General features: G+C 42.3%; 1 protein-coding gene across 10 annotated transcripts in view; it reads left to right on the top strand.

The window, feature by feature from the left end:
- Positions 1-27334, top strand: part of LOC106087670 (kinase D-interacting substrate of 220 kDa) — a 158233-nt gene that overhangs the window by 97198 nt on the left and 33701 nt on the right. For all 10 annotated transcript variants that reach the window (XM_059368436.1, XM_059368430.1, XM_013252795.2 and 7 more), the window contains 6 exons: positions 18298-18630; positions 18703-21310; positions 21375-21540; positions 21602-21780; positions 21959-22203; positions 27131-27301. In XM_059368436.1, the coding sequence (XP_059224419.1) occupies positions 18322-18630; positions 18703-21310; positions 21375-21540; positions 21602-21780; positions 21959-22203; positions 27131-27301 (3678 nt within the window). In that variant the 5' untranslated portion in view covers positions 18298-18321. The remainder of the gene's footprint in view (positions 1-18297; positions 18631-18702; positions 21311-21374; positions 21541-21601; positions 21781-21958; positions 22204-27130; positions 27302-27334) is intronic.

Raw genomic sequence — 27334 nt, 5'->3', positions numbered from 1 at the left:
AAAGATGCCCAGTATGCTTTGACATTTCATCATGAATAGACTTACTAACGAGCAACGCTTGCAAATCATTGAATTTTATTACCAAAATCAGTGTTCGGTTCGAAATGTGTTCAAATTTTGACAAATTTTGTTCAGCGATGAGGCTCATTTCTGGTTGAATGGCTACGTAAATAAGCAAAATTGCCGCATTTGGAGTGAAGGGCAACCAGAACCCGTTCAAGAACTGCCCATGCATCCCGAAAAATGCACTGTTTGGTGTGGTTTGTACGCTGGTGGAATCATTGGACCGTATTTTTTCAAAGATGCTGTTGGACGCAACGTTACGGTGAATGAACACATTTCGAACGAACACTGATTTTGGTAATAAAATTCAATGATTTGCAAGCGTTGCTCGTTAGTAAGTCTATTCATGATGAAATGTCAAAGCATACTGAGCATCTTTCTCTTTGACACCATGTCTGAAATCCCACATGATCTGTCAAATACTAATGCATGAAAATCCTAACCTCAAAAAAATCACTCTTTATTACCTAAATGTATGTCTGGATTGGTTTGAAGAAATAAAATCGAGTAATGATTTACTCTTCTGTTTTATGGTCCTTATGTTGCAATTTTTTCTCCATTGCAGTCGCCCAAACAACTGAGGCGTGAGTAAGTATTGGTCTTATCACGCTCCTGTAGAGTCAGTGGACTATCCTTGGATTCAGGGCCCATTTTGAGCCTACGACCCGTCTACATAGTGCCCAACATCTGTGAGCCTTCCCAATACGCTTCTGAATTTGACACTTAAGTTTCCTATCCAAGATCACTCCCTAGTATTTGACTTTGTCCGATATCGAAATCGTTTCATTCACGAAACGTTGTGCGTCAAATTGGCCCACCTTCGTGTTCCTCGTGAACAAGCATATTTCCGTCTTCTCTAGGTTAACATTGAGATTCCTGGGTCTTGCCCATATGCAAGACCCTTTCGGCCCTTCTGCATAGCTAATTCGGTCCCGTACCCCTAAGATGTATTATAACATCATCTGCATAACAGCCGGTTTCAAATCCTGCCTCAGTCAACATCCATAATAGGTTATTTATGGTGGTCACCCAAAGGAGAGGCGATAAAATGCCCCCCTGTGGGGTGCCCTGTGCCACTTTCTCCCTTATACTTATGTCATGGGACCCACAATTTATCCATCTGTCCCTTAGCATATGGTTTATCCAGAGACTAAGGACCCGGTCCACGGTCCCTTCGATGTCAATACAAACCGCAAATGTGTACATCTTGTCATCGAAAGAATCTTCTATTTTATGCACAACCTCGTGCAGGGTAGTCTCCACCGACCTTCCCTTGACATAGGCATGCTGTTTGTATTTAAGCAGTTCGCTGGATGTCCTACTCTTTATTATGGTATCCACAATATGTTCTATGGTTTTGGTGTTGCATAACTTGCCTTGCCGGGCTTGGGTATAAACACCACCATTGTCTCCTGCCAGGCTTTCGGAGTATATGCTCGCTGTGAAAATAGTGGCCAGATGAGGCGCCAAATAGTCGGCCTCCTTTTGTAATAACGCCGGAAATATTCCATCAAGTCCGAGTGACTTAAATGGTTTGAAGCTCCTCAAGGCTTCCTTGACCATACATTCCATTATGGTAAGCCTTTGATCAACCTCATTATTCCAAGATTGCGGTGTTTCCGTGAGTTCCATCGTATCCTGTGGAAAATGCATTTTCATCAAAAGCCTCAACATTATTCCAAGATTCCGGTGTCTCCGTGAGTCCCATCGTGTCCTGTGGAAAATGCATTTCATTAAAAGCCTCAACATGTCCTTCGTTGTTTCTGCTCTCGCTCCCATGTCGTCTACTAACGTTTCAGTTTGGAGACATAGAGAAATAATAAAAAAAAATATTTTCTTGTTTTGGGATTTTAAGCAGAGGCGTTAGTAACCTGTCCTCGAAAGGTTATATCAGATTCGTATTTCAGTATAAAAGCAACAGGAGCAAACTTCTCACATATCAATGATAAGGGGCCTACTTTTTATAGTTGAGTTCGAACGGCGTGGCGCAGAGCGACACATCTTTTGGGAGAAGTTTAATAGACATATCCTCTATGTATGGTTGAAATCGGTTCATAAACTGATATAGCTCCCATTTAAATCGATTTTCACTTCTCTAATATCTAGAAAGCGCAATTATTTACCGATTTAGCTGCTTTGCATGATGACTTTTGCTATGACCTCCAACATCCGTGCTAAAATGATCCAAATCGGTTTAGAAATTTTTTTTGGCACGAGTTCACTGTACCATATTAAAATAAGTAAAAAAAGCATTAAGTTCGGCCGGGCCGAACATTGGATAGCCACCACCTCGGGTATATAAGAAAATCACCTTTTGACATAATCCGTTGAAAAATTAATAGTTTTTGCACCCATAGCAGCTATATCGAAATATGATCCGATCACTGTTCAATTTAGTAAAACAAAATATGGGTCTTTTTGGCAGCTATATCTAAATATAAACCGATCTCAACCATATAGGACACGGATGGCGAAAAGCCTTACATAAGTCACTGTGTAAAATTTCAACGAAATCGGATAATAAATGCGTCTTTAATGGGGCCAAGACTTTATGTCGATAGATCGGTGTATATGGCTGCTTTATTCAAATCTGGACCGATCTGGGTCAAATTAAAAAAGGATGTCGAAGGGCTTAACACAACCCACTGTCCCAAATTTCGCCTTTTATGGGCACAAGACCTCAAATCGAGAGATCACCGATTCTCTATGGTGAACATTCTATATGGTAGCTATATCCAAATTTGGACCAATCTGGGCCAAATTGAAGAAAGATGTCCAAAGGCTTAACACGACTCACTGTCACAAATTTCACCGAAATCGGTCAGTTAATGCGCCAATTATCGGCCCAAGACCTTAAATCAAGAGATCGGTCTATATGGCAGCTATATCCAAATCTGGACCAATCTGGACCAAATTGAACAAGAACCTCGAGTGGCATTACACAACTCACTGTCTTAAATTTTGGCAAAATCGTACAAAAAATTTGGTTTTTACCTAAGACTTTAAATCGGCAGATAGGTCTAAATGGGGGCTATATCAAGATATAGTCCGAACTTAACCATCTTCGAACTTAACCTGCCTATGGACAAAAATAGAATCTGTACAAAGTTTCGGCTCAATATCTCTACTTTTAAATACTGTAGTGTGATTTCAACCGATAAACCGACGGATCGTCTAGATCGTCTTGGATTTTTACGACTATCAAGAATATATATATATACTTTGTAGAGTCGGAAATGGATATTTCGATGTGTTGCAAATAGAATGACAAAATGAATATATCCCCATCCATCGGGGGTTGGGTATAAAAGGGGTGCGTTTGGAAACATTAATAATGCCTAAAATATGAATTAAGCAATAAACGGTTCAGAACGGGTAGATAATTTTGGACGTTTCACAACAGCAAAAAAACCAAACTAATAAACAGAACCTTATTTGGACCAAATCCGATCGAAAGATGCACTGCACCAAACTATAGCGTATAACATTTTAAACCTGCTATCACCAATGTCAAGGTACAAGGTATTTATATTAAACTAGATAATTACAGATCACAAACATACTACCATAGGATGGGGGTATACTAATTTCGTCATTCCGTTTGTAATACATCGAAATACTCGTCTAAGGCCCCATAAAGTATATATATTCTTGATTGTCTCGTTATTCTGTGTCGATAGCGATCAAACGCGTGAAGCAAGCCGCATGAAATTTTGCACAAATACTTTCTTTTAGTGTAGGTCGGTTGGGATTGTAAATGGGCCATATCGGTTCAGATTTGGATATAGCTCCCATCTAAACCAATCTCCCGAATTGACTTCCTGAGCACTGAGAACTATTGAAGATTTAGTCAAAATTTGAGTATTGTAGAAAAGTTCTTCAAAATTCGATCCCTACTTCTCAACACCATGAATCTTATCATATTACACTTGCATGTACCAGTGATTAAAAAGTTCTCCCACAATGTATTGTAGTTACAATATTCATTTACTGAATGAGCCTCACGTGTTGTTTCAAAGTGACTTATTTGGATTTAGGTATATGCACGCTTTGATATCAAATTTGATTATTGATTTTGGAACAACAAAAAAAAACACTTTTGATAAATCTCTATAAATTGCCAATTTAACACAATTACCAATGAAGTGGAATAAATTGATCAATTATAGCATATGCAAGTTTAAAAACGATATTAAATAACAGCAATCGTTTCTTTTGTGTTTGTTTAAATCGTTAAGAGGCATTAAGAAAAATTAAAAGCTGACGAAACGAATTTTTTTTTTTTGTAAGCAATTTCAAAAAAAAAAAAAAACTCTTTGTGAGATTAATTTTTATTTCCAAGAAGCTGACTGGAACACTACGTATTAAAAACAAGTAAAAGCGTGCTAAGTTCGGCCGGGCCGAATCTTATATGCCCTCCAACATGGATCGCATTTGTCGAGCTCTTGTCACGGTATCTCAGCACAGTTGTTGAAAGTCATAACAAAACACCTCATGCAAAATTTCAGCCAAATCGTATTATAATTGCGTCCTCTAGTGGCTCAAGAAGTCAAGACCCCAGATAGGTTTATATGGCAGCTATATCAGGTTATGCACCGATTTGAAATATTCTTAGCACAGTTGTTGAAAGTTAAAACAAAACACCTCATGTAAAATTTCAGCTAAATCGGATAATAATTGCGCCCTCTAGTGGCTCAAGAAGTCAAGACCCCAGATTGGTTTATATGGTAGCTATATCAGGTTATGGACCGATTTGAACTATTCTTAGCACAGTTTTTGAAAGTTAAAACAAAACACCTCATGCAAAATTTCAGCTAAATCGGATAATAATTGCGCCCTCTAGTGGCTCAAGAAGTCAAGACCCCAGATAGGTTTATATGGCAGCTATATCAAGTTATGGACCGATTTGAACCATACCCAGCAAAGTTGTTGGAAGTCATAATAAAACACCTCATGCAAAATTTCAGCCAAATCGGATAAGAATTGTGCCCTTTAGAGGCTCAAGAAGTCAAGACCCCAGATAGGTTTATATGACAGCTATATCAGGTTATGGTACGATTTCAACCATACTTAGCACAGTTGTTGGAAGTCATAATAAAACACCTCATGCAAAATTTCAGCCAAATTGTGCCCTCTAGAGGCTCAAGAAGTCAAGATCCCAGATCGGTTTATATGGCAGCTATATCAAAACGTGGACCGATATAGCCCATTTACAATCCTAACCGACCTACACTAATAAGAAGTATTTGTGCAAAATTTCAAGCGGCTAGCTTTACTCCTTCGAAAGTTAGCGTGCTTTCGACAGACGGACGGACTTGGCTAGATCGACATAAAATTTCACGACGATCAAGAATATATGGGGTCTCAGACGAATATTTCGAGTAGTTACAAACAGAATGACGAAATTAGTATACCCCCCATCCTATGGTGGAGGGTATAAAAACGACATTTGTTTGGTTCATTTTAACATTTAACGGCTACTATACGCTGATTACCACACCGCGTTATGCTCCTGCTGATAGGTTACTTAACTACGCAAATTGGTAATGCAAATAATGGAAGAAATTATATAATGGGCCCTTACGGCAGCTACTTTCAAAATATGGTCAATGAAACGAAAATCACTTTCCCATGTCATGGACAACCGCTGCAATGAAAAGATTCCGAAGAAACTGAATTGACCAATTGCATCAACTAAACAATTCGAGGGGCATTACATAGGCTTAAACACTATCTATAAAATAGGAGCCATTATTGGAAATTATAGACTGCAGTGCATTTAACCCATTTAACCGACGCATGGGTAGAAAAATATCTAAGAATAGAGTTGTCTTAGAAAAATTCTAGCTCCAGTTAGGAAAGAGGTATACTAATAAAATTTGGATTGTCGTAAAATAGAAGACTGGTTAAAAAAATGTTACCGTAGTCAGGGATCATAAATGGAATTGGCGAAATGGTATTTTCGTGGTAAAAAGGTACAAATGTTTACTTTATACGGCCGTAATATCCACCATCTCTGGTATATATGTAAACCCCCAACAAACCCCCACCCAAATTCGGCATGGACACTGAGTGGTCTAATAAATATAAGTCACCGTTGAATTTAGTATTCAAAAATTTCAGCAAAATCGGGTAATAAATAAAGCTTTTATGAGCTTCTGACCCTCAACCGGCATATCGGTCTATATGACAGCTATATCTAAATACAGTCCGATCTTTACCATATTTGAGTCGGATGGCAAGTGGCCTAAAACTACTCACTATTTCAAATTTCAGCGAAATCGGATTAAAAATAAAGCTTTTATGGGCTTCAGAACCTTTATCGGGAGATCGGTCTGTATGGTATAGCTGCCATACAGACACCCTAGGAGAAAAAAACCAACGTTGAAAATTTTTTCTGATGGTCTTGCCAGGATTCGAACCCAGGCTTCAGCGTCATAGGCGGACATGCTAACCTCTGCGCTACGGTGGCCTTGTATTTTGATACGTTTAACTATTCTAACGTCGTCATATAATTCGTTATTCATACGACGACGATACTCTCTATCAATGCAAACCGGTCCATAAAAGTGTTCCAGCCACAAATTCCGCTTATGTTCGTTGACTACCCTGTTTACCTTTAGATTCCGCTCGCTGATTCTGGGGTTAGTGGGGTCTTTGCAACGAATCCCATCACGCTCGCGTGCGAGTACCAATGCCTGAGCCAGGAAATTGGGCCGCACTTAGGGTATTCGAACGGCTGTTATAAAGCGAGCGGCTGCTGCGTTAATGATGTCTCGGAATTTCCTCTCGACAATTAGCACATCTGAGAAGGGTGGCAGTTCACTGCAGCAGCGATTGGTGTACTCTCTGAAGCGCAGGGAAATTAGGCGGCACTTGGGGTATTCGACCGGCTGTTATAAAGCGAGCGGTTGCTGCCTTAGTGATGTTTCGGAATTTCCTCTCGGCAACTTGCACATCCAAGGGAGGTGTCAGTTCACTGAAGCGGTGATTGGTGTACTCTCTGAAGCGCAGGGAAATTGGGCCGCACTTGGGCGGTTGCTGCCTTAATGATGTCTCGGAATTTCCTCTCTCTTTTGATTGATAAACGTCCGGCGCTCAGAGGTTATGAAGTCGGGTGGTCGGTCGATGATGAGAATTATGGGGCGGTGGTCCGATCCCAAATAAATGACGGCTTGCAAGAGATCGGGGAATGCAATGGAAATGTCTGGCGAGCTACTACACCTCCTCGTAATCCTAGTGGGGTCATCCTCATTCACCGTGCAGAACGTGGAGCCTTTAATATGCTCCGCCAAAGTTATGCCCTGCTGATCGTTACTTATGGCAGAATGCTATGATACGTGATGCGCATTAAAGTCCCCTAGAACCAGACGATTATGGCCAGATAGTAACCCACTTTTGTCGGGGTTACAAGCTTGGCCATAAATCGGGACACAGCTACCAACCGGCGGTATGTATACTTTGTAAAGCTCTACTCGGCAGTACCGGACCTGACTGCTATCCCCATACACTCCATGTAGGTGTCCCTAGCGACAGGCGCAAGCGAGGTGGGTCTACATTGCACGGAAAGGTGTATCACGAAGGCCAATCCCCTACCTCCATTCCTTGAGCGATCCTTACATAGCACATTGTATCCGTGACAACTGTGCAAGCTGCAGGTGTTGGTCGGCTTTGTCTCCTTGATCGCTGCAACCAATATATCTTTCCGACTCATAAAATCCACAATCTCGTCGTTCTTGCCACTGGGTCCATTGCAGTTTAGCTGCAAAAATTATACATTTCCCGGCACTGGCCTGGCAGTATTTGGGCTGGGATGCTGCCGTTGCGTATGTTGCCGTACAGGAGAAGTCGGGGGGAGTCACATAGTCCGACGACGAGGACGCAAAAGGCGACGACGAGGGCGCAGAAGGCGACGACGACGACGTTTGTGACCCACTGCTGGCTATGTTCGCATAGCACTTTGCAACATATACAGTATGACTATACTCCCTTAGTGAAGTAAGGCCAGAGAAAGATCGGAAATGTACCCACACCATGCACCGGTTACACCTCACCAAAACCGACCGATGAAAGAGGCGGTTCTGGCAAACCGAACAGAACCAGGGTCCGGGGTTCTTTTCAATCCCAGCACGGACTAGAAGCGTGCGAAGAAGGCACTTCGGAATGTGCCTCTGCCAAGACGAAAAAGAATTGCGCACTTTAGGGGCTGAAGAAGTAAAATAGGGAGATCGGATTATAGGGCAGCTGCATTAGGCTGTAAACATATTCGTGCCATTTTCGACACGTATGTATGAGAGAAGCCGTTGTACAAAATTTCAGCCAAATCGGATAATAATTGCGCACTCTAGTGGCTAAAGAAGTCAATACCTCAGATCGGTTTATATGGCAGCTATATCAGGTTATGGACCGATTTGAACCATTCTTAATACAGTTGTTGTAAGTCATAACAAAACACGTCATGCAATATTTCAGCCAAATCGGATAGGAATTGCTTCCTGTAGAGGCTCAAGTAGTCAACACCCCAGATCGGTTTATATGGCAGCTATATCAGGTTATGGACCGTTTTGAACTATTCTTAGCACAGTTGTTGAAAGTCATAACAAAACACCTCATGCAAAATTTCAGCCAAATTTGGATAATAATTGTGTCCTCTAGAAGCTCAAGAAGTCAAAACCCCATATCGGTTTAAATGGCAGCTATATCAGGTTATGGACCGATTTGAACTATTCTTAGCACAGTTGTTGAAAGTCATAACAAAACACCTCATGCAAAATTTCAGCCAAATCGGATAATAATTGCGTCCACTAGTGGCTCAAGAAGTCAAGACCCCAGATCGGTTTATATGGCAGCTATATCAGGTTATACACCGATTTAAACCATACTCAGCATAGTTGTTAGAAGTCATAACAAAACACGTAATTCAATATTTCAGCCAAATCGGATAGGGATTGCTCCCTGTTGAGGTTCAAGATCCCAGATCGGTTTATAAGCCATCTATATCAAAACGTGGGCTATATCGGTCAGCCCATTTACAATCCCAACCGACTTACACTAATAAGAAGTATTTGTGCAAAATTTCAAGCGGCTAGCTTTACTCCTTCCAAAGTTAGCATGCTTTCGACAGACAGACAGACGGACGGACATGGCTAGTTCGACTTAAAATGTCATGACGATCAAGAATATATATACATTATGGGGTCTTAGACGAATATTTCGAGGAGTTACAAATAGAATGACGAAATTAGTGTACCCCCATCCTATGGTGGAGGGTATAAAAAGTACCAAACTATCAAAATTATCATCCCTGTAACTAATGTTTATCGACTTCATTTGATTCAATATTTGTCATTTCTTTTTTATCATGCATATCGTCACCGCACGCCAAAATCAAATAATACTTACGTCAAGTTCGTTAAATTCAAAACACCTATGAAATTTGTCATCAATGATTGATAAGCCCATCACATTCAGTCGTCACTCTCATTCAGATAGCTAAGCTTAATTGTGACAATGGAACTTTTTTGTTTTAATATTGACATCAAGGATAAGAAGTGTCAAATATTTTAGCAGAACTCATTTATTGGTCTTAACTATGAGAGACAGTGATTGAGTTGTCTCAACTCCAAATGCGATAACTGCAATGGATATACTGAGGATTTATTTATAATACTGAGAAGTTTAAAAATATTTTTCTTTTCGAGAGGCACTTAATGCAATGCCAAAACTGCTTCAAAATGATTAAGAACAAATAAATGAAAGCGCAAATGGACATGTAGATTAGAGATAATTTAGTATGAAACATATACTCGTGTTAGGATGATATCAAATTAGTTTCTCCTTTTTAATGAAATCGCCTCTTATGTCAATCAGCACAAAATAGGCTACTGTTTTGGCAATAACCTTCTCCAGGCGTATGTTGTCTTTTCCAAACAGTTGAAAGTTTGGGAAAGCCGACATATGACTTGTAATCGATGAGTCGCCAGATAGATGATGGTGTAGATCTGTTTAATACACTTAGAGTAATATGTTAGTGAAAACAGCAAAATGTTTGCTTAACAGCAGCAAACCTGATTCATAATATCAATGTCGTTGACATTGGCGAGCAGTATGTGTTATTCTATTGGGTTGCCCAAAAAGTAATTGTCGGTAATATAGTAGTAATATAGTAGGCGTTGACAAATTTTTTCAACGGCTTGTGACTCTGTAATTGCATTCTTTCTTCTGTCATTTATCAGCTGTTACTTTTAGCTTGCTTTAGAAAAAAAGTGCGCGAAATTTTGTTTACATTTGTTTGTTTGGCGTCAATTTTAATATGGGTACCACATGTATGCAAAGAAATTCATTTAACAACTGGAATCAACGCTTGTGATATGCACCTTAAACGCAATGAATTCGATCCGTTTTTAAAACGAATCATAACTGGAGATGAAAAATGGATTGTTTACAACAACGTTAGTCGAAAACGATCATGGTCCAAGCATGGTGAACCAGCTCAAACCACTTCAAAGGCTGATATCCACCAAAAGAAGGTTATGCTGTCTGTTTGGTGGGATTGGAAGGGTGTGGTATATTAATTCGGATGTTTACTGTCAACAATTGGACAAATTGAATACAGCCATCAAGGAGAAGCGACCAAAATTGGTCAATCGTAAAGGTGTCATATTCCACCAGGACAACGCTAGACCGCACACATCTTTGGTCACTCGCCACAAACCGAGTGAGCTTGGCTGGGAACTTTTGATGCATCCACCATATAGCCCTGACCTTGCACCATCAGACTACCATTTATTTCGATCTTTCCAGAACTCCTTAAATGGTAAAACTTTCGGCAATGATGCTATAAAATCGCACTTGGTTCAGTTTTTTGCAGATAAAGGCCAGAAGTTCTATGGACCATATGGGTCCATATTTTGATATAGCTGCCATATAAACTGATCTTGGATCATGTCTTCTTGAGCCACTACAGGGCGCAATTTTTATCCGATTTGGCTGAAATTTTGTATGAGGAGTTTTTTTTTATGATTTTCAACAACTGTTTTAGGTATGGTTGAAATCGGTTCTTAACCTGATATAGCTGTCATATAAACCGATCTTGAATCTTGACTTCTTGAGCAACTAGAGGACGCAATTCTTATCCGATTTGGCTGAAATATTGCATGAGGTGTTTTGTTATCATTGACAAAAACTTTGCCAAGTACGGGTGAAATCGATGCATATCCTGACATAGCTGTCATATAAACCGATCTGGGGTCTTGACTTCGTGAGCCTTTAGAGGGCGCTTATCATATCCGATTTCGCTAAAATTTTGAACGATGTGCTTCGTTATAACTTTCAACAACTGGGAAAAGCATGGTTCAAAACGGTCCATAACCTGATATAGCTGCCATATAAACCGATCTGGGATCTTGACTTCTTGAGCCTCTATAGGGCGCAATTGTTATCTGATTTGGGTGAAAGATTCGGCCCGGTCGAATTTAGCACGCTTTTACTTGTTCTGCATAGTTCTTGTCCTGTAACGTCTTTGATATGTCGGGACATGGGCACATGATAGATTTACATACGTAGATATAATAAATTGGCCTTCATGAGAATTACGGCTAGCGTCTCATTAACTGGAGTAATTTTGGAGACAAGGTGTTTTATTATTCAACCAAGTAAAAATCCAGTGCCAAACAGATGTCTCATACCATGGCAGCTATGATAGATGTCACTCTTAGGCTTTGTTGTGACTCTTTTCTCAATCCCTCGCACTTCCTGTAAGGAGGTAATCTGCCTTGAATTTTTCTAATACATTCCCCAGTATGCATACTCGCACCCTCGGACATTTCAGGTGCAGATTCATGATTAAATATGAAATTTCATAATTCATCTATAGTATGAGTAAAAATATTCCTTTTTTCTGATAAAAAAAAAAGTAATTTCAAAATCAAAATTACAAATGATATGAATTTTTGTCATCCGTCAAAAGTAATGCTGTGCTCGCTGTGTAACCACACCACCACCAGACTTATCTGCGAGCCGCACTCACTCTCACGTGTCGGAAAATGTCTTGTGTCGCGTTAAAGTGTTTGTACAAATTGCGCAAACTAGACAGCGGCACTAAACTAATCTTCACAGTTGTTGAATTACATTTCAAATTAAACAAGAAAAGACAAAACATTTAATTAGGTCTAACTAAAATAAGATTAATAATGCATGTTTATGAATATTTATGGGCCAATTCTGTACAGATTTATCATACACTGCTTCTTTGGCTACCTTCGCAATTCGTCTTTTGTGAAGGAAGGTACTATCAGCTGCCGCTGATGCTAATGCTGCCACTGCTACTGCTGCCGTTTTGCAGTGCTGTAAAAAGCAATGAGATGAGATCATATATTCATTCAACAGTTGACGTTCTGGGACAATTGCCCTTTTTTGTTTATTGGACTATGAGACTTGACAGTCGCAGAGGCGATGATGGCTTCCTCCCATTTTCAGCAAAAAAAAAAAAAATGTTTTGGCAAAGATTTTGATCAAGTGTAGCAACTGCAACAGCCGATAAAAGATAAACAATAGATAAGAAAGGAGATTTGTCATTCGTTAACTCTTCTCATTATCAATCTTCCTCAAAAGACCCCAGAGATTTATTTGAGTGATGTTTGTTGCTTTGGTTGGATGGTGATGATGAAGGTGATGTAGATTGTTGACATATTGCGAACGTGTCTTTATGAAATGTGTAGATTTTGTTTTTTGGCTCATTTCGAAATTTATTACCCATGTTCACGCTTTAATGTTAATATTTTGGCGCAAATACGTCATCCTAATTTTACACAAATTTTGTGGGGGATTTTTTGTTTTACTTGGGAGATAGGTAGATTTCCTGTTAAAAAGATTTGAAGAGGGAACACTGTTAAATAACTGGGTTTAGTTAAACACCCAGAAAAATATACAGTAGGAGAGATCGGGAGATCAGTCTATATGCCAGATATACCCAAATATGGTCCAATCTGGACGATGTTCATCATCACCATCTATATGGCAAATGCGAATTTTGCCTATGAACATTCTACTAAGGAACAGGGGCAAACTTTTCACATATCAATGAGTGCAGTTCGATTCAAGTTTTAAGCTCAATGATAAGAGACCTTCTTTTTATAGCCGAGTCCGAAAAGGCGTGCCGCAGTGCGACACCTCTTTGGAGAGAAGTTTTACATGGCGTAGTACCCCACAAATGTTGCCAGCATTAGGAGGGGAAAACCATCGTTGAAAATTTTTTCTGATGATCTCGCCAGGATTCGTTCAGCTTCATAGGCGGACATGCTAAACTCTGTGCTACGTAGGCCTCCATCGGTCTATTTGGCAGATATATCCAAATATGGTCCAATCTGGACGATGTTCGACACAAAGGTGTAGAGGTCTATCAAAACGCGCTCTTTCAAATTTCATCCAAATCGCATGAAAAATGCTCCTTTTATGGGCTCAATACTCTTTATCGGGAGATCGGTCTATAGCTATATACAAATAACGTCCGATCTGGGCGATGTTCAGCACAAAGGTGTAGAGGTCTATCCAAACGCTTTGTTTCAAATTTCAGCCAAATCGGATGAAAAATTATCCTTTTATGGGCTCAATACTCTATATCGGCAGATCGGTCTATATGGCAGCTATATACAAATAAGGTCCGATCTGGGCGATGTTCAGCACAAAGGTGTAGAGGTCTATCCAAACGCTTTGTTTCAAATTTCAGCCAAATCGGATGAAAAATTATCCTTTTATGGGCTCTATACTCTATATCGGCAGATCGCTCTATATGGCAGCTATATTCAAATTTGGTCCGATCTAGATGATATTCAACAAAAGGATTTAGAGGGGTACCAGAACTCGTTGTGTAAAATTTCATCGAAATAGGATAAAAAATGCTTTTTTTATTGACTCATTACACTACATCGGGAATTCGGTATATATGACAGTTATATCCAAATATGGTCCGATCTGTACCACATTTGACAGATATGGGTAGGGGTCTACCAGAATACACTGTGCCAAATTTCATCGAATTCAGGTAATAAATGGATCTTTTATGGCCTTAATACCCTATATCGGGAGATCGGGCGGTCGGTCTATAGGGCAGCTATAACCAAATATAGTCCGATCTGAACTACACTTCACAGACATGGGTAGGGGTCTACCAGAACTCATTTTGCCAAATTTCATCGAAATCGGATGAATAATTACCAATTTATTGCCTCAAGACTTTAAGTCTGGAGATCGGTCCATATAGCGGCTATATATTACTAGAATCCGATTTTATGAGATCAGAAGGTCAGGTTTATATACAGAGAATAGGAAATCATCAAAAATTGTTTGGAAATGTTTTTATACCCAAGATATCTGCAAAATTATAAATTCCCAAGTTCACAATGCCAAAACGTACACCGTGGCGGATTGCATTGACATCGAGGGGGTGTTTAACAATGTGCGGACCGACAGATTGATCCAATCCTTAGACCAGTATCGGGTGGACTGGATCATTAGAGATTGGATAAACCATATGCTAAGAAACAGGTGGATAAATCCCTTGACATAAATATAAGAGAGAAAGTGGCACTGGGCACGCCACAGGGGGTCATTTTATCGACACTCCTTTGGGTGACCACCATGAATAACCTACTACGGATGCTGACTGAGGAAGGATTTGAACCCGTCTGCTATGCAGACGATGTTATAATACTTCTAAGGGGTAAGGATCCCAATCAGTTCTGCAGAAGGGCCGAAAAGGTCTTGCATATGGCATTTGACTGGGCTAGACCCAGGGGTCTCAATGTTAACCCATAGAAGACTGAAATATTCCTGCTCACGAGGAAGACAGAGCTGGGCCAATTTGACTCACCGTGTTTCCTCAATAACACGATTTCGATACCTGACAAGGTTAAAAACTTAGGAGTGATCTTGGATAGGAAGCCTAATTGGAAGTGTTCACATTCAGGAGCGTACTGAGAAAGCTCACAGATGTTGGGCACTATGTAGACGGGCCGTAGGGTCGAATTCGAGGAAAGTCCACTGGCTCTTCAGGAGCGTGATTAGACCATTACTTACTTACGCCTCACTAGTTTGGTGGACTGCTATGGAGAAAAAGTGCAAGGTAAGCACCATACAACAGGTTCAGACAACATGTTGTCTTGCCATAGGCGCCCACTAGTGCACAGGAGACTATTCTAGATATCCGACTCATTGACCCATATCCGACCTATAGATTAAATGTGAAGTCAGTGCGGCTTTGAGACTTAAGGCGATGGGAGAATGGATTGAGGATGGGAGCATCTCATACCATCGTCGTATAATCGAGGGGACTATAGAAAACCTGGAAGGAAGGGAAGAGGTTTTCGATTGGATACATGGGACGATACTTGAGGTCGAGTGCGAGACATTGCTGCCAGCGGCACAGACTTGGACTGACGGAACCCTAGCATTGCCGTCTTGGAGATCATGTTACACGGATGGATCAAAACTAGACGACAGAGTGGACCTGGGGGTCTACATTGTGAATCCAGGGACTGAGATCTGTTTTAGACTACCTGACCATAATATGGTCCTGCAGGCGGAAATCCGGGCGATCACGGAATTCGTGATATGGTGTGATGCTAACGCGATGATGTCGAGTGTGAACATCTTTATCTACAGTAAAATGGCCATAAGGGCAATAACAACCACGAAGGTAAAATCACGAGCAGTCTTAGAGTGTAAGAAGACCAATAACGCCTTCTCTGAAGATGGCACAATCCGCATCTTTTGGGTGCCAAATGAAAGGATAGACGATTTGGCGGTAAAGGCCAGAGAACTGCCGTCGATAAACTTTATTAACCCGCTGCCTTTCGGGTCGACGCAGTCCGATTTAAGGGCGTGGACAACAAACGTTAATGTAAAACAGTGTAACAGTTGGTGGGACGGCGAAAATCCTATCCTCTCACTATCCGCATGAGAGGACGAGGCTATTATTGAAAGGAAGTAAGAAGGAGGTCAGTATGTCTTTTGGTGTCATAACGTTACACATAGGACTACGAGCTCAATTATGCAAGATCGGTGCGGCAAGTGATAGCATGTGTAGGTCATGTGGGGAAGATGATGAGACGTTGGAGCATTTTCTTTGTCATTGCCCGGCTTTCGCGGCTAACAGACACCGGTACATGGTTGGGGACACGAAACTAGACATGAACCAACTTAGGGGAGTGGGTATGGAAAACAATTAAGCGGTTTGTAAGTTGCACCAAATTCCTAACTTAAAATTTTCTTTTTCGAAGTTACTTTTCAGTTTTTAGAGCGCACAACAAGCCGATTATTGGCTTTGGTGTATGTCCATAGTGGCATGGGGCGGATTAATATATGCACCCTCTTTTCAACCTAACATACATATACACTCTTGCCCTATACACCTGCAAGAGAGCCATTGGCAAAGTTGGGGATTTAGACCGCGTGTCATGCATTGGGTATATACTGCAGCAGTCAGACCTATAATACTATATGGTGTTGTGGTTTGGTGGACGGCGCTTCAAAAATCCACCTGCTGCTTAATACTTAACCGAATCCAAAAGATGGCTTGTTTGGGCATCACAGCCGCACTGAGGACGACACCACTGAATTTAATGCTACATCTTATGCCTCTGGACATTATGTCTACCCAAATTGCAGCGACCACTGCCGTGAGGTTAAGGGACCTTTCTCATTGGTCCTGTGGCGGCTACGGACACTGTGTTATCCTTGATACAATATCCGATGTTCCAGACTGTGTGGATTACTCCCTACCTGAGCCGCTTTTTGATAAAGAGTACTGCACCACTATTCCTGATAGAACCGATTGGAACTACGATATCCCTGGTAACAGAAGTTACATAGATTTCTATACGGATGATTCCAAACTAAACGACCAGCTGGGCTTTGGGGTGTACTCTAAAGATTTAGAACTGGTCATATCGAAGAGGTTACCCAACCAATGCAGTGTGTATCAAGCGGAGATGCTTACAATTAAGGAAGTGGTGGAATGGCTAAGATATGATGTCATTACGACGATTGGCATAAATATCTTCTCAGATAGCCAGGCAGCCATTAAATCCCTGAAGAACGTATTTGTGAACACAAAAACCGCCCTCGACTCTCGCAGATCTCTGAACGACATGGCTGAACAGTTCAAAATTCACCTGTTCTGGGTGCCGGGCCACAGAAATATCCCAGGGAATTCTAAAGCAGACGATCTTGCGAGACTAGGAACTACCTCACACATTGCAGGGATACTGGAATCTGTGGGTATGGCTCTAGTGACATGTAAGCTAAGTTTTCAGGACCAGGCCCGAAGGGCAACGAATGATAGATGTTCACAAAGAGGGGCCTGTGAGCATTCCAAGACTATGTGGCCTCATCTAGACTTGAAGAGGTCTACTGCTTTGCTGTCATTGGCTAGAACAGACGTCTAGCCAATGACAGCAATGACCTCATGATGACAGACTCAAGGTTGCCAGCAACGACTTTTGCAGAAGCTGTGAGGACATCGAATAAGAAGAGACTATAGAACACCTTCTGTGTGCGTGCCCCACACTAGCAGTTAGAAGGAGTTTCACTTTAGGTTCTCAGTCCTTTAAGAACCTGTCTGATTTACGGATGTGAACATTCGCAAGTTATTGGGCTTTTTAAAGTGATCTGGATGGTTCAACGGTAGGAACTAGAAGGCATCTTCCACAATGAACGAAAACGTCTTAAGTGAGTCTGATGGCAGACTGCCACTTAAACCTAACCTACAGTCAGCACAACAAAGTTTTATAATGAGCCAAGTTCCCATAACAATTTTAAGACATTGCTTTGCATGAATTGTATTTCAGCGCATAAAAATTAACTTTTATACAAAATAAAAATGAAAATATTACTCTTAACAATGCAACTCACCCACTAATGGAAAGTTTGGAAAGAACTTTTTACAGCTGTCTTTTGAAAGTTTGTACCTGCTGTATGTGGACTCATACTCAAGATCTGTAATTATTCAGTTCATGTTCCAAGCAAACATTGTTTTATATTCAATTTCTATTTTAAAGCTCTAAGAATTGTTATTGAAAATATCTTGCACGATTATTAATATGTCTACAAACTGAACTATCTTGCTGTGCTTTAAGCCATCCCCGCTATATACTCTCAAAAACTATAACTTCTCCTTAAACACTGTTTCAAATTTAATTTTAATCTTTACACCGTTTTTTTCCTTTTATTCCTCAGAACCTCAATCGCTTTGGAGATTCTATGGGTTCGTTGGGTCATCGGGCACTTCTGCAATATGTCGAGGTTAATGACATATCCGGTCTACGCTCTATCTTAGACAGTCGCCATCTGTCGGTTGATGATCGTGACGAAAATGGAGCCACAGTGCTTATGGTTGTGGCTGCTCGTGGCCTAACTGTATTCGTTCGAGAATTTTTGGCACGTGGCGCCGACATACAGGCTGAAGACAATGACAATTGGACAGCATTGTTGTGTGCCTCAAAGGCGGGACATTTTGAGATAGTGCAATTGTTGTTGGATCATGGAGCCGATTTAGAACATAGGGATATGGTAAGTCTCATATTTTTAGAATTTTGTTTTTTATACCATTTCTTGTTTATGACGTGAGGTGAATTTTTGTAGGGCGGTTGGACCTCTCTAATGTGGGCTGCCTATCGTGGCCACACCGAACTTGTTCGTTTCTTCCTCGATAAAGGTGCTGATGTCAATGTCCATGGCAATTATCATTTGGGCCCTTTACTATGGGCTGCTGGTCGTGGTTTCAAGGACATTGTGGAAATGCTGGTAACCCGTGGTGCTAAGGTCAATGTGGGCGATAAATATGGCACCACCGCTTTGGTTTGGGCCTGTCGCAAGGGCAACGTTGAGATTGTAGACACTTTGCTGAAGGCCGGTGCTAATGTCGATACAGCTGGCATGTATTCGTGGACTCCACTGCTGGTGGCCGCCTCAGGAGGACACACTGAATGTGTCACCTCGGTGTTGGAGAAGAAACCCAATGTCAATGCCCTGGACAAGGATGGTATGACGGCTTTGTCTATAGCTTCACGCGAGGGCTATCAGGACATAGCCGCAGCTCTAATAGCTGCCGGAGCTTACATCAATATACAGGATCGGGCCGGTGATACTCCCCTCATACATGCCGTCAAGGGTGGCCATCGCAGTGTGGTGGAAGCCCTACTCAAAAAGCATGCCGATGTGGATATACAGGGCAAAGATCGCAAAACCGCTATTTATACTGCTGTGGAGAAGGGTCACAATCAGATCGTTAAGATACTGCTGCACACAAATCCTGATCTCGAAGCTGCAACCAAAGATGGCGACACTGCCCTATTGAGGGCAGTGCGCAATCGTAACTTGGAAATAGTACAAATGTTATTAGACCGTAAGGCCAAGGTGGGTGCTAGTGATAAGAGGGGTGACACATGCCTGCACATAGCCATGCGTGCCCGTTCGAAGGCTATTGTGGAGGCCTTGCTGAGAAATCCCAAAAACAGTCAATTATTGTACAGAGCCAATAAGGCGGGAGAGACGCCGTATGCCATTGATACGGCCCATCAGAAGACCATATTGGGCCAAGTGTTTGGCTCGAGGCGCTTGAACACCAACGAAGACTCCGAGGGCATGCTGGGCTATGAACTATACTCCTCGGCCCTGGCCGATGTGCTGAGTGAACCCACGCTGACCACCCCCATCACGGTGGGCCTTTATGCCAAATGGGGCAGTGGCAAATCGTTCCTGCTTAATAAATTGCGAGATGAGATGACGAATTTCGCCCGCCAGTGGGCTGAACCTCCTATAAGAACAGCTGGTCTACTATTTCTGGTGTGCTTCCATTTGGCCTTGATCCTAGGCACCATAGTGGGTTTGTGCACTTGGTCCTTTACCTGGGGCCCGGTGGCTGGTGTTTGCATTTTGGCCTTTACCTATCTCCTGCTTGCCATCATACGTTATTGTAACTATCAAATGGACATGTACTGGGCCTATTCCATTGACCATGGCATACAGAAGCGTATTGGACGTTTAAGACTGATCTTCCAAGTGGCCTTTTGCCATCCCCCCGGCGCCCAAGCGGATAGCCAGGCCAAGCCAGTGCGTTTCCATTTCGCCGAGGCCAGCAGTGCTTCGCCCACCGGCGAGGGCGCAGTGGCCCACATGCTGGCCGCCCTCTTTGAGGCCATCGAAATCCACTACGGCTGGCTATCAACTCGCCTGTATAGAGCTTTTCGTCCCAAGCCCTTGAAAGTCACCGCTGGCTGGCGCTGGCGGCGCATGTGCTGTGTGCCCATTGTGGTAATCTTCGAAATTGGTTTGCTAACGCTGATTGCGGGCATTTCCTTGGTTGTGGCCTATTTTGCCCATGGTTCCAGTGTGGATGGCAACAATGTGTTGGTCTCCATCTATGTGATATGTGCTGTGCTAGTTACAATTATTTGTACAAATCTCCATGTGTTGGCCAAAGCCTTTGGCGCTCTCTTCACATCGCAGGGACGCCATCTGAAACGCACCATACGTTCCAACGAAGGGGCTCCGCTCACCGCCCTGGGCGCAGAGGTGGCTCTGATGACGGATATGATAAAATGCCTGGATGCGTTCACCAATCAACAAAGTCGCTTGGTGGGAGTGGTAGATGCCTTAGATTCCTGTGATACCGAACGAATTCTCTCCGTTTTGAATGCCATACAAACGCTGCTCTCTTCGCCCAATAGGCCTTTTGTGGTGTTAATAGCTGTGGATCCCCATGTCATAGCCAAAGCAGCGGAGGCCAATAGTCGGCGGCTGTTTACCGAAGGCGGTATTGGTGGTCATGATTTCCTGAGAAATTTGGTGCATCTACCGGTGTATTTGCAAAACTCCGGTTTGCGCAAAGTTCAGAGGGCCCAAATGACGGCGCTGTTATTTAAGCGGAACTATGGAGAGCTGCAGGGTGATGATATGCCCACACTGGGACATTCGGTATCGGCCAGACGTTTGTCAAATGCCTCGGAGATAATGTCCAGCCAGGAGAAGCTGCGGGGACCTTTGGGAGGTGGCAGAGGAGCGCCCTCTGGCAAGAAATCTCTAAGGCTCTCCGAATCCGTGGCCAGTTCGATAGGCTCGAATCTGCATCGCTTGGGTCAAAATCCCCAAGGTGTGTTGGATATGTCTAAAATCATGTTAACCGATGACTACTTCAGTGATGTGAATCCCCGTAGCATGAGACGTTTGATGAATGTTATCTACATAACTGGTAAGTGGGAGGGAGTTGTACTTGGATAAGGGATTTGTGATGCATTTTTTTTTCTTTTTTTTAGTGCGTTTACTGAAGGCATTCCAAATCGATTTTAGTTGGTACCGTTTAAGTTCTTGGATTAATTTAACTGAACAATGGCCCTTAAGAGCCAGCATGATTGTGTTACACCATGATCAGTTTATGGAATCATTTGATGATAGTGTGCCCCTGCAAACCGTATATGAAAAGTGAGTTATCACGTTCTTAGAGTTAGAATGTTAGGCTCTAACAACGTGTCTTTCTTTTAAGGGTACGCCCCAAATTGGCCTGCCTGCGGGAAGCTGCCCCCTTGCTGGAACTGGATCGTGATGAGCGTAAATTGGATGCCTTTTTGCAATTGCATAAATCCGATTTACTGGTGGCAGATTTACGAATTTTCCTACCTTTTACCATTAATTTGGATCCGTATCTAAGAAAAGTTCTGAAGGGTTTGTATTTTTAAATTTTGTTGGCCATCTAAACCCATGATGGGAATGCAGATAGTCATTTCATTTACATTAGTTTCTTATATTCTTTGGATTTGAAAAGTTTGATTTGCTGTGATTCAAATTTGAATAAATTTTTCTTTTTTTTTATTTTGTCTTTGAACTGTGTCACATTTTACAGAGGACCAGCAATCCATTGAAGATGAAGGTTCAGTAGTGCTACAAAATCGCCCAAGCGTTCAACATCCCGTTCGCATGCCTCCAACGCCGACCACATATATAACTTCCCCAATGGGTCCTTATCCACCATATCAGTTGTTGCAAAACGAATTCTCTGCAGTTCAGGAATTACGACAGCGTAATCTGAGTTCCAGCACTGAACCACCACTGACGCCTTTACTAAATTCGCCGGTCGAATCTTTTGGGGTAAGTTTATCGTGAATTAAATTTTCAGAAAATTCAAAATTTTTATAAAATGTTCTCTTAAGACAAAGTTTGAAGAAAACTTTCTTGTAACACCAAATTTTAACGAAATGAAATAGAAATTTCTATGAAATTTTGTCTAAAGACCAAATTTTTAGGAAATATCCTCCCAAAGTTAAGTTATGTTAAGGAAGAGTGTGCGGCCCTTGCTTGCATACATCTAAGCCAGTGATCGGCTTATTGTTGTTGTTGTAGCCACATTTTCATGTGGAGGTGGCGATCCTCGTCAAGCTCCTGAAGGTTAGTAAGATCGTTCTGGTCCAAAGGACCGATTGCCGCGGAAAAAGGGTGGTTATTCAAAGGCGCCAATAACTCGCCTTGACACATCGATCATCATAGAGACTCATTATTTGTGTAAGAGCCGGTGCCGCCCGGCTTCTCACTGAGACTGCGGATGCGCCCGGCAGCTCGCAGCTAAGCTTTTCGTGACAGCAATGAATACTACACAAATTGGAGCTCAATGTTCCAGCCTGTGTGGTGCTCACAGCAATCCCGTGCCGGAATCGCCTTATTGTGAACTCGTAAAGCATATATCTGCACTTTTGTGCCCTTCATATATTCGTTAATCCTCTGTTTGGGCCCCTAATATGGTTTGGTATGTTCCAAACTGTAGGACCTTAACCTCACAAAAACCTGGCATTGGAATATAAAATCCTCGTTGTTGTTGTTAAAGCCACATAGATATGTGGAGGTAGAGATCATGGTCAAGCTTTATAGGTGAGCAAGCCCGTTCTAGTCTCTCACTTAGACTCTCCACTCGATATCGCTGATTGCCCGCGACTGCAATTGCAGCAACTCCGTATACAAAGCATTCCACTAGCCACCTATGGACGCGCCCAGAAGCTCTCAGCTGAGCTTCTCGTAATGACGATGAACACCACACAAATCGGAACTCAGAGTTCCAACCCGTATAGTGCTCATTGCTCACCCATGCCGGGTCCTCGTCGTATTCTTGACATGCTAAGTATGCAACTTCCGTATCAGCACCTATCCTGAAGGCCGTACTGAGCTTATCTTCGTTCTAATGTTTTTATACCCACCACCATAGGATGGAGGTATACTAATCTAATCATTCCGTTCGAAACACCTCGAAATATTCGTCTAAGACCTCATAAAGTATATATACATGTTGATCGTGTCGACGCTCTGAGTCGATCTGGTCCGTCCGTCTGTCGAAATCACGAAAGCGGTCGAACGCGTAATACTAGCTGCTTGAAATTTTGCACAGATAATTAATATCGATATAGGTCGTTGGGGATTGCAAATGGGCCATATTGGTTTAGATTTAGATATAGCTCCCATATAAACCGATCTCCCGATTTGACATCTTGAACCCCTGGAAGCCGCAATTTTTGTCCGATTTGGCTAACATTTTGTATGTGGTGTTCTGTTATGACTTTCAACAACTGTTTCAAATACGGCCCCAATCGATCTATAACCTTATACAGCTCCCATATAAACCGATCTCCCGATTTAACTTTTTGATCCCCTGGAAGCCGCAATTTTTGTCCGATTTGGCTACAATTTTGCATGTAGTGTTCTGTTATGACTTTCAACAACTGCACCAAGTACTATCCAAATCGGTCTATGTTGTTGTAGCCACATTTCCCTGTGGAGGTGGCGATCCTCGTCAAGCTCCTGTAGGTGAGCAAGCTCGTTCCGGTCCAAAGGGCCTATCGCCGTGGGCACAGGATGGCTATTGGTTATTTAAAGGCGCCAATAACTCGCCATGTAATATCGAGCTTCAAAGGCACTCAGTTTTTTTGCAAGAGTGCCGCCCGACCTCTCACTGAGCCTCTCCGCTCGACGCCCCCGGAAGCTCACAGCCAAGCTTCTCGTGACAGCACTGAACACCACACTGATCGGACTTCATTGTTCCAGCCTGTGTGGAGCTCAAAGCTGCCGCCTCAGTGTACGTGTTCGTCGACGAAAAAAGGTCTGGGAGAGGAAATTTTCGATGAAAAGATCCCCGGTCCCTGGTTCAGTTCAGTTTGCCAGAACCGCCCACATCATCGGTCGGTTTCGGTGAGGTGTAACCATTGCATGGAGTGGGTGCATTTCCGATCTTGCTCTGGCTTTACGTCACTACGGGAGTATAGTCATACTGAATATGTTGCAAGGTGTTGCAAAGCTGTGGGTCAAAAAGCTTAGTTGCCATCACTTTCGGCGTCCTCGTGTCAGACTATGTGACCCCTCCGACCTCTCCCGTGCGCTTAAGAGGTGGAGAATTGGCTTTCGTGACACACCATTCCATATATCCCTATAGACCAATTTCTCCCGAGCCTGGCTCTAGTGACCTTTACATGAAACGTATGGGGATAGCAGCCAAGTTCGGTTCTGCCGAGATGGAGCATACCGCCGGTTGGTAGTTGTGTCCCAGATAATAGCCAAGTTTACTGGCCCGATATTAGTGGTCGACTGGCCATAATCGCTTAGTAGAGCATATTGAAGGTTCCACGTTCTGCACAATGCATGAGATGGAAGATGGTGGACAGAGTGATCCCGCTACTGAAGCCTGGAAAGAACCCGAGTAAGAGGTAGTCGTACAGACTGATCTCCCTTCTCTTACCCCTAACCAAAACGTTTGCTGGACTACTCCTACCGAGTCTATTTGGAGAATTTCCAGTCCCCGAGCATCAGCATGGATTTCGAAGACGGCTCTATCTACAATGTAGACACACATATCCGTTGCCTCCTATCCTTAAGCCACCTGTGTAACAGCAGCTACCAGCCATTTGTGTTTGAGTCCCACTCTTTGATGCTATTTCTTTTCTGCATTGTGACCAAAACCTACGAGCCTTCCCTGCACGCTTCGGTCGTACTTTCTGCACAGTTTCCTATCCAAATCACACCTAGGTATTAAGATCAATCTATCAATAATGCTTAGGTTCTGCCATTGATCTATCCTCGCCATCCTAATGAACAGGCAGAACCTCGACTTTTTAGAGATAACGTTGAGACCTTTGACCTGACTCAGTGATATGATATTTCTAACATCACCTCGGCCTGCCCACGAAGAACATATAGCATCCTTACCTTAAAAAGTAAAATAAGATGGTCTATATATGAGACTGATTGAAATAATTTCTGTCCTTAGTGGAGTGATAGTCGTCACGCTCAGGAACGCTGATTAATACCCCAAGCGTAGTGTTCTCCGATAGCCACCTATTACTTCTATACTATGGGACTCACTAGGATTTAGCTTATTCAGTCTATGAGAGACTTGTCAACTCTATACTCGTATTTCGGTTCCCATTGTGAAAGGCCCCACAAAGTTAATACACCCTACCAATGTGTAAATTTTACCATCGAATCCCCTTTCCTTTTCATTATTTCACTTAGGGCAGTTGAGGAGGCCACTGTAGCGCAGAGGGGAAGTGTATTTTAATTGCCCTTTCTCCTTGGGGAAGGGTAGTTTTTTTACCCTTTCCCCTGGGGAAATGGTGGTTTATAGCCACCATAACTGGATGGTCTTGCGCGTATACCTGCTTCTACATGCCTTCTAAAAGGCTTAGCGACAAGTCCCATTACTGACTCCAGTTTACCTGTGTACGAGATAGACACCAAGGGGACCCCAGCTTCTCCATATTTTCCCAGTTGGTCTTTCTCGGATATTTAAAGGGCCTCCTCATTATCTCATACAACAACAACCAATCTCATGGCAGCCGGTTGTACGTACCGGATTTATTCGATGAAGTCCTTCGTCGGCAAGGGCTGCCGCCTCAGTGTACAACACACAACTACAACAATAACAACTATCTCATGCACCATCTGGTGGGTGAAGTCGTTCCAAATCTAAGAATTTAACTGAATCAATGTTCGTCACTGGTGTTGTATCAATGAATTGTTCCCCGAACCGCTTGTATAACCTTAGATTATTCCCCTTAAGTTTTTGTACAAAATGTATTAAAAGAGTGACTAATTTCTGTGGTTTTTATCCCTGCTACGTCATTGAATGTAGTGCGCGTTGGCGTCGTCCCCAAGTATAAAGACATTAGCTGTAGAAAGCTCATGTCCCCTAAACTCTTGCGCAACGATGTCGGCATGGGCTGACAGGACCATTCTTATATGGCTTAGGGTGAACCCTGATGCAAAGGTCTTTGCAATTTCCCTTATCCCTCCCTTGTCCACAATCCTCAACTACAATAGAAGTGCGAAAGTCATATGCTACAAGACGTGCGAACATCATCTGCTATGAGACGTGCGAACGTCATCTGTCAGAAGACGTGCAAAAGTCATCCTCTTGTAATGTCAACCAAAGAACAATTTTGTGATTATTATTCATCTGCACTAGCTCCATCATCATGTCCGGAGAATTAAGACCAACCATGTTGGTAGAGAGAATGATGCGTCAGAAATTCCTTGCGTCAACGAATTCCTCAACTTTTGCTATGGATTCCGATGTACGCCTATGACGTTGAACGCCTGGTTTCGAATCCTGGCGATACCATCAGAAAAAATGTTCAGCGGTGGTTTTCCCCCTCCTAATGCTGGCAACATTTGTGAGGTACTATGCCATGTAAAACTTCTCTCCAAAGAGGTGTCGCATTGCGGCACGCCGTTCGGAATCAGGAGCTTAAACTTGAATCGGACTGCACTCATTGATATGTGAGAAGTTTGCCCCTGTTCCTTAGTGGAATGTTCATGGGCAAAAGTAACAAAATTTGCAGTTGAGACTGACCTTTCTTAACATGTACATGAGAAATTCGCTCAGTACCCAACTCTATTACAAGATGTTTGTTATACGCTCCATGGTTTTTAGTAGGATTGTTAGAGGTCATAAGCCTTTGGCTTTTAAAAAGTTTACACAAATTTTCAATAAAAACCCAAAATTTTAACTTAAATAAAATTTTCTTTTTCTTTACAATAGGAAGATATACTGCAAACCAAACTTTCGGATCTCACAGTGGAGGGTGTCATTAGTTTGGTAGAGCGAGTCGAAGATTTGAGACCAGCCTTGTCCAAATTGTCACCCATCTTAAGGGAGAATGCCATTAGTGGTCGTGTTTTAAAATACTGTGAACTCAGTGATTTGAAACAGGTGAGTTATGACACCCCTAAGATGATAATCATT

Source organism: Stomoxys calcitrans, chromosome 5 (assembly GCF_963082655.1).
Source record: "Stomoxys calcitrans chromosome 5, idStoCalc2.1, whole genome shotgun sequence".
Lineage (NCBI taxonomy): Eukaryota > Metazoa > Arthropoda > Insecta > Diptera > Muscidae > Stomoxys > Stomoxys calcitrans.
The sequence above is the reverse complement of the archived record's forward strand: the minus strand, read 5'-3'. Positions and strand labels throughout refer to the sequence as shown.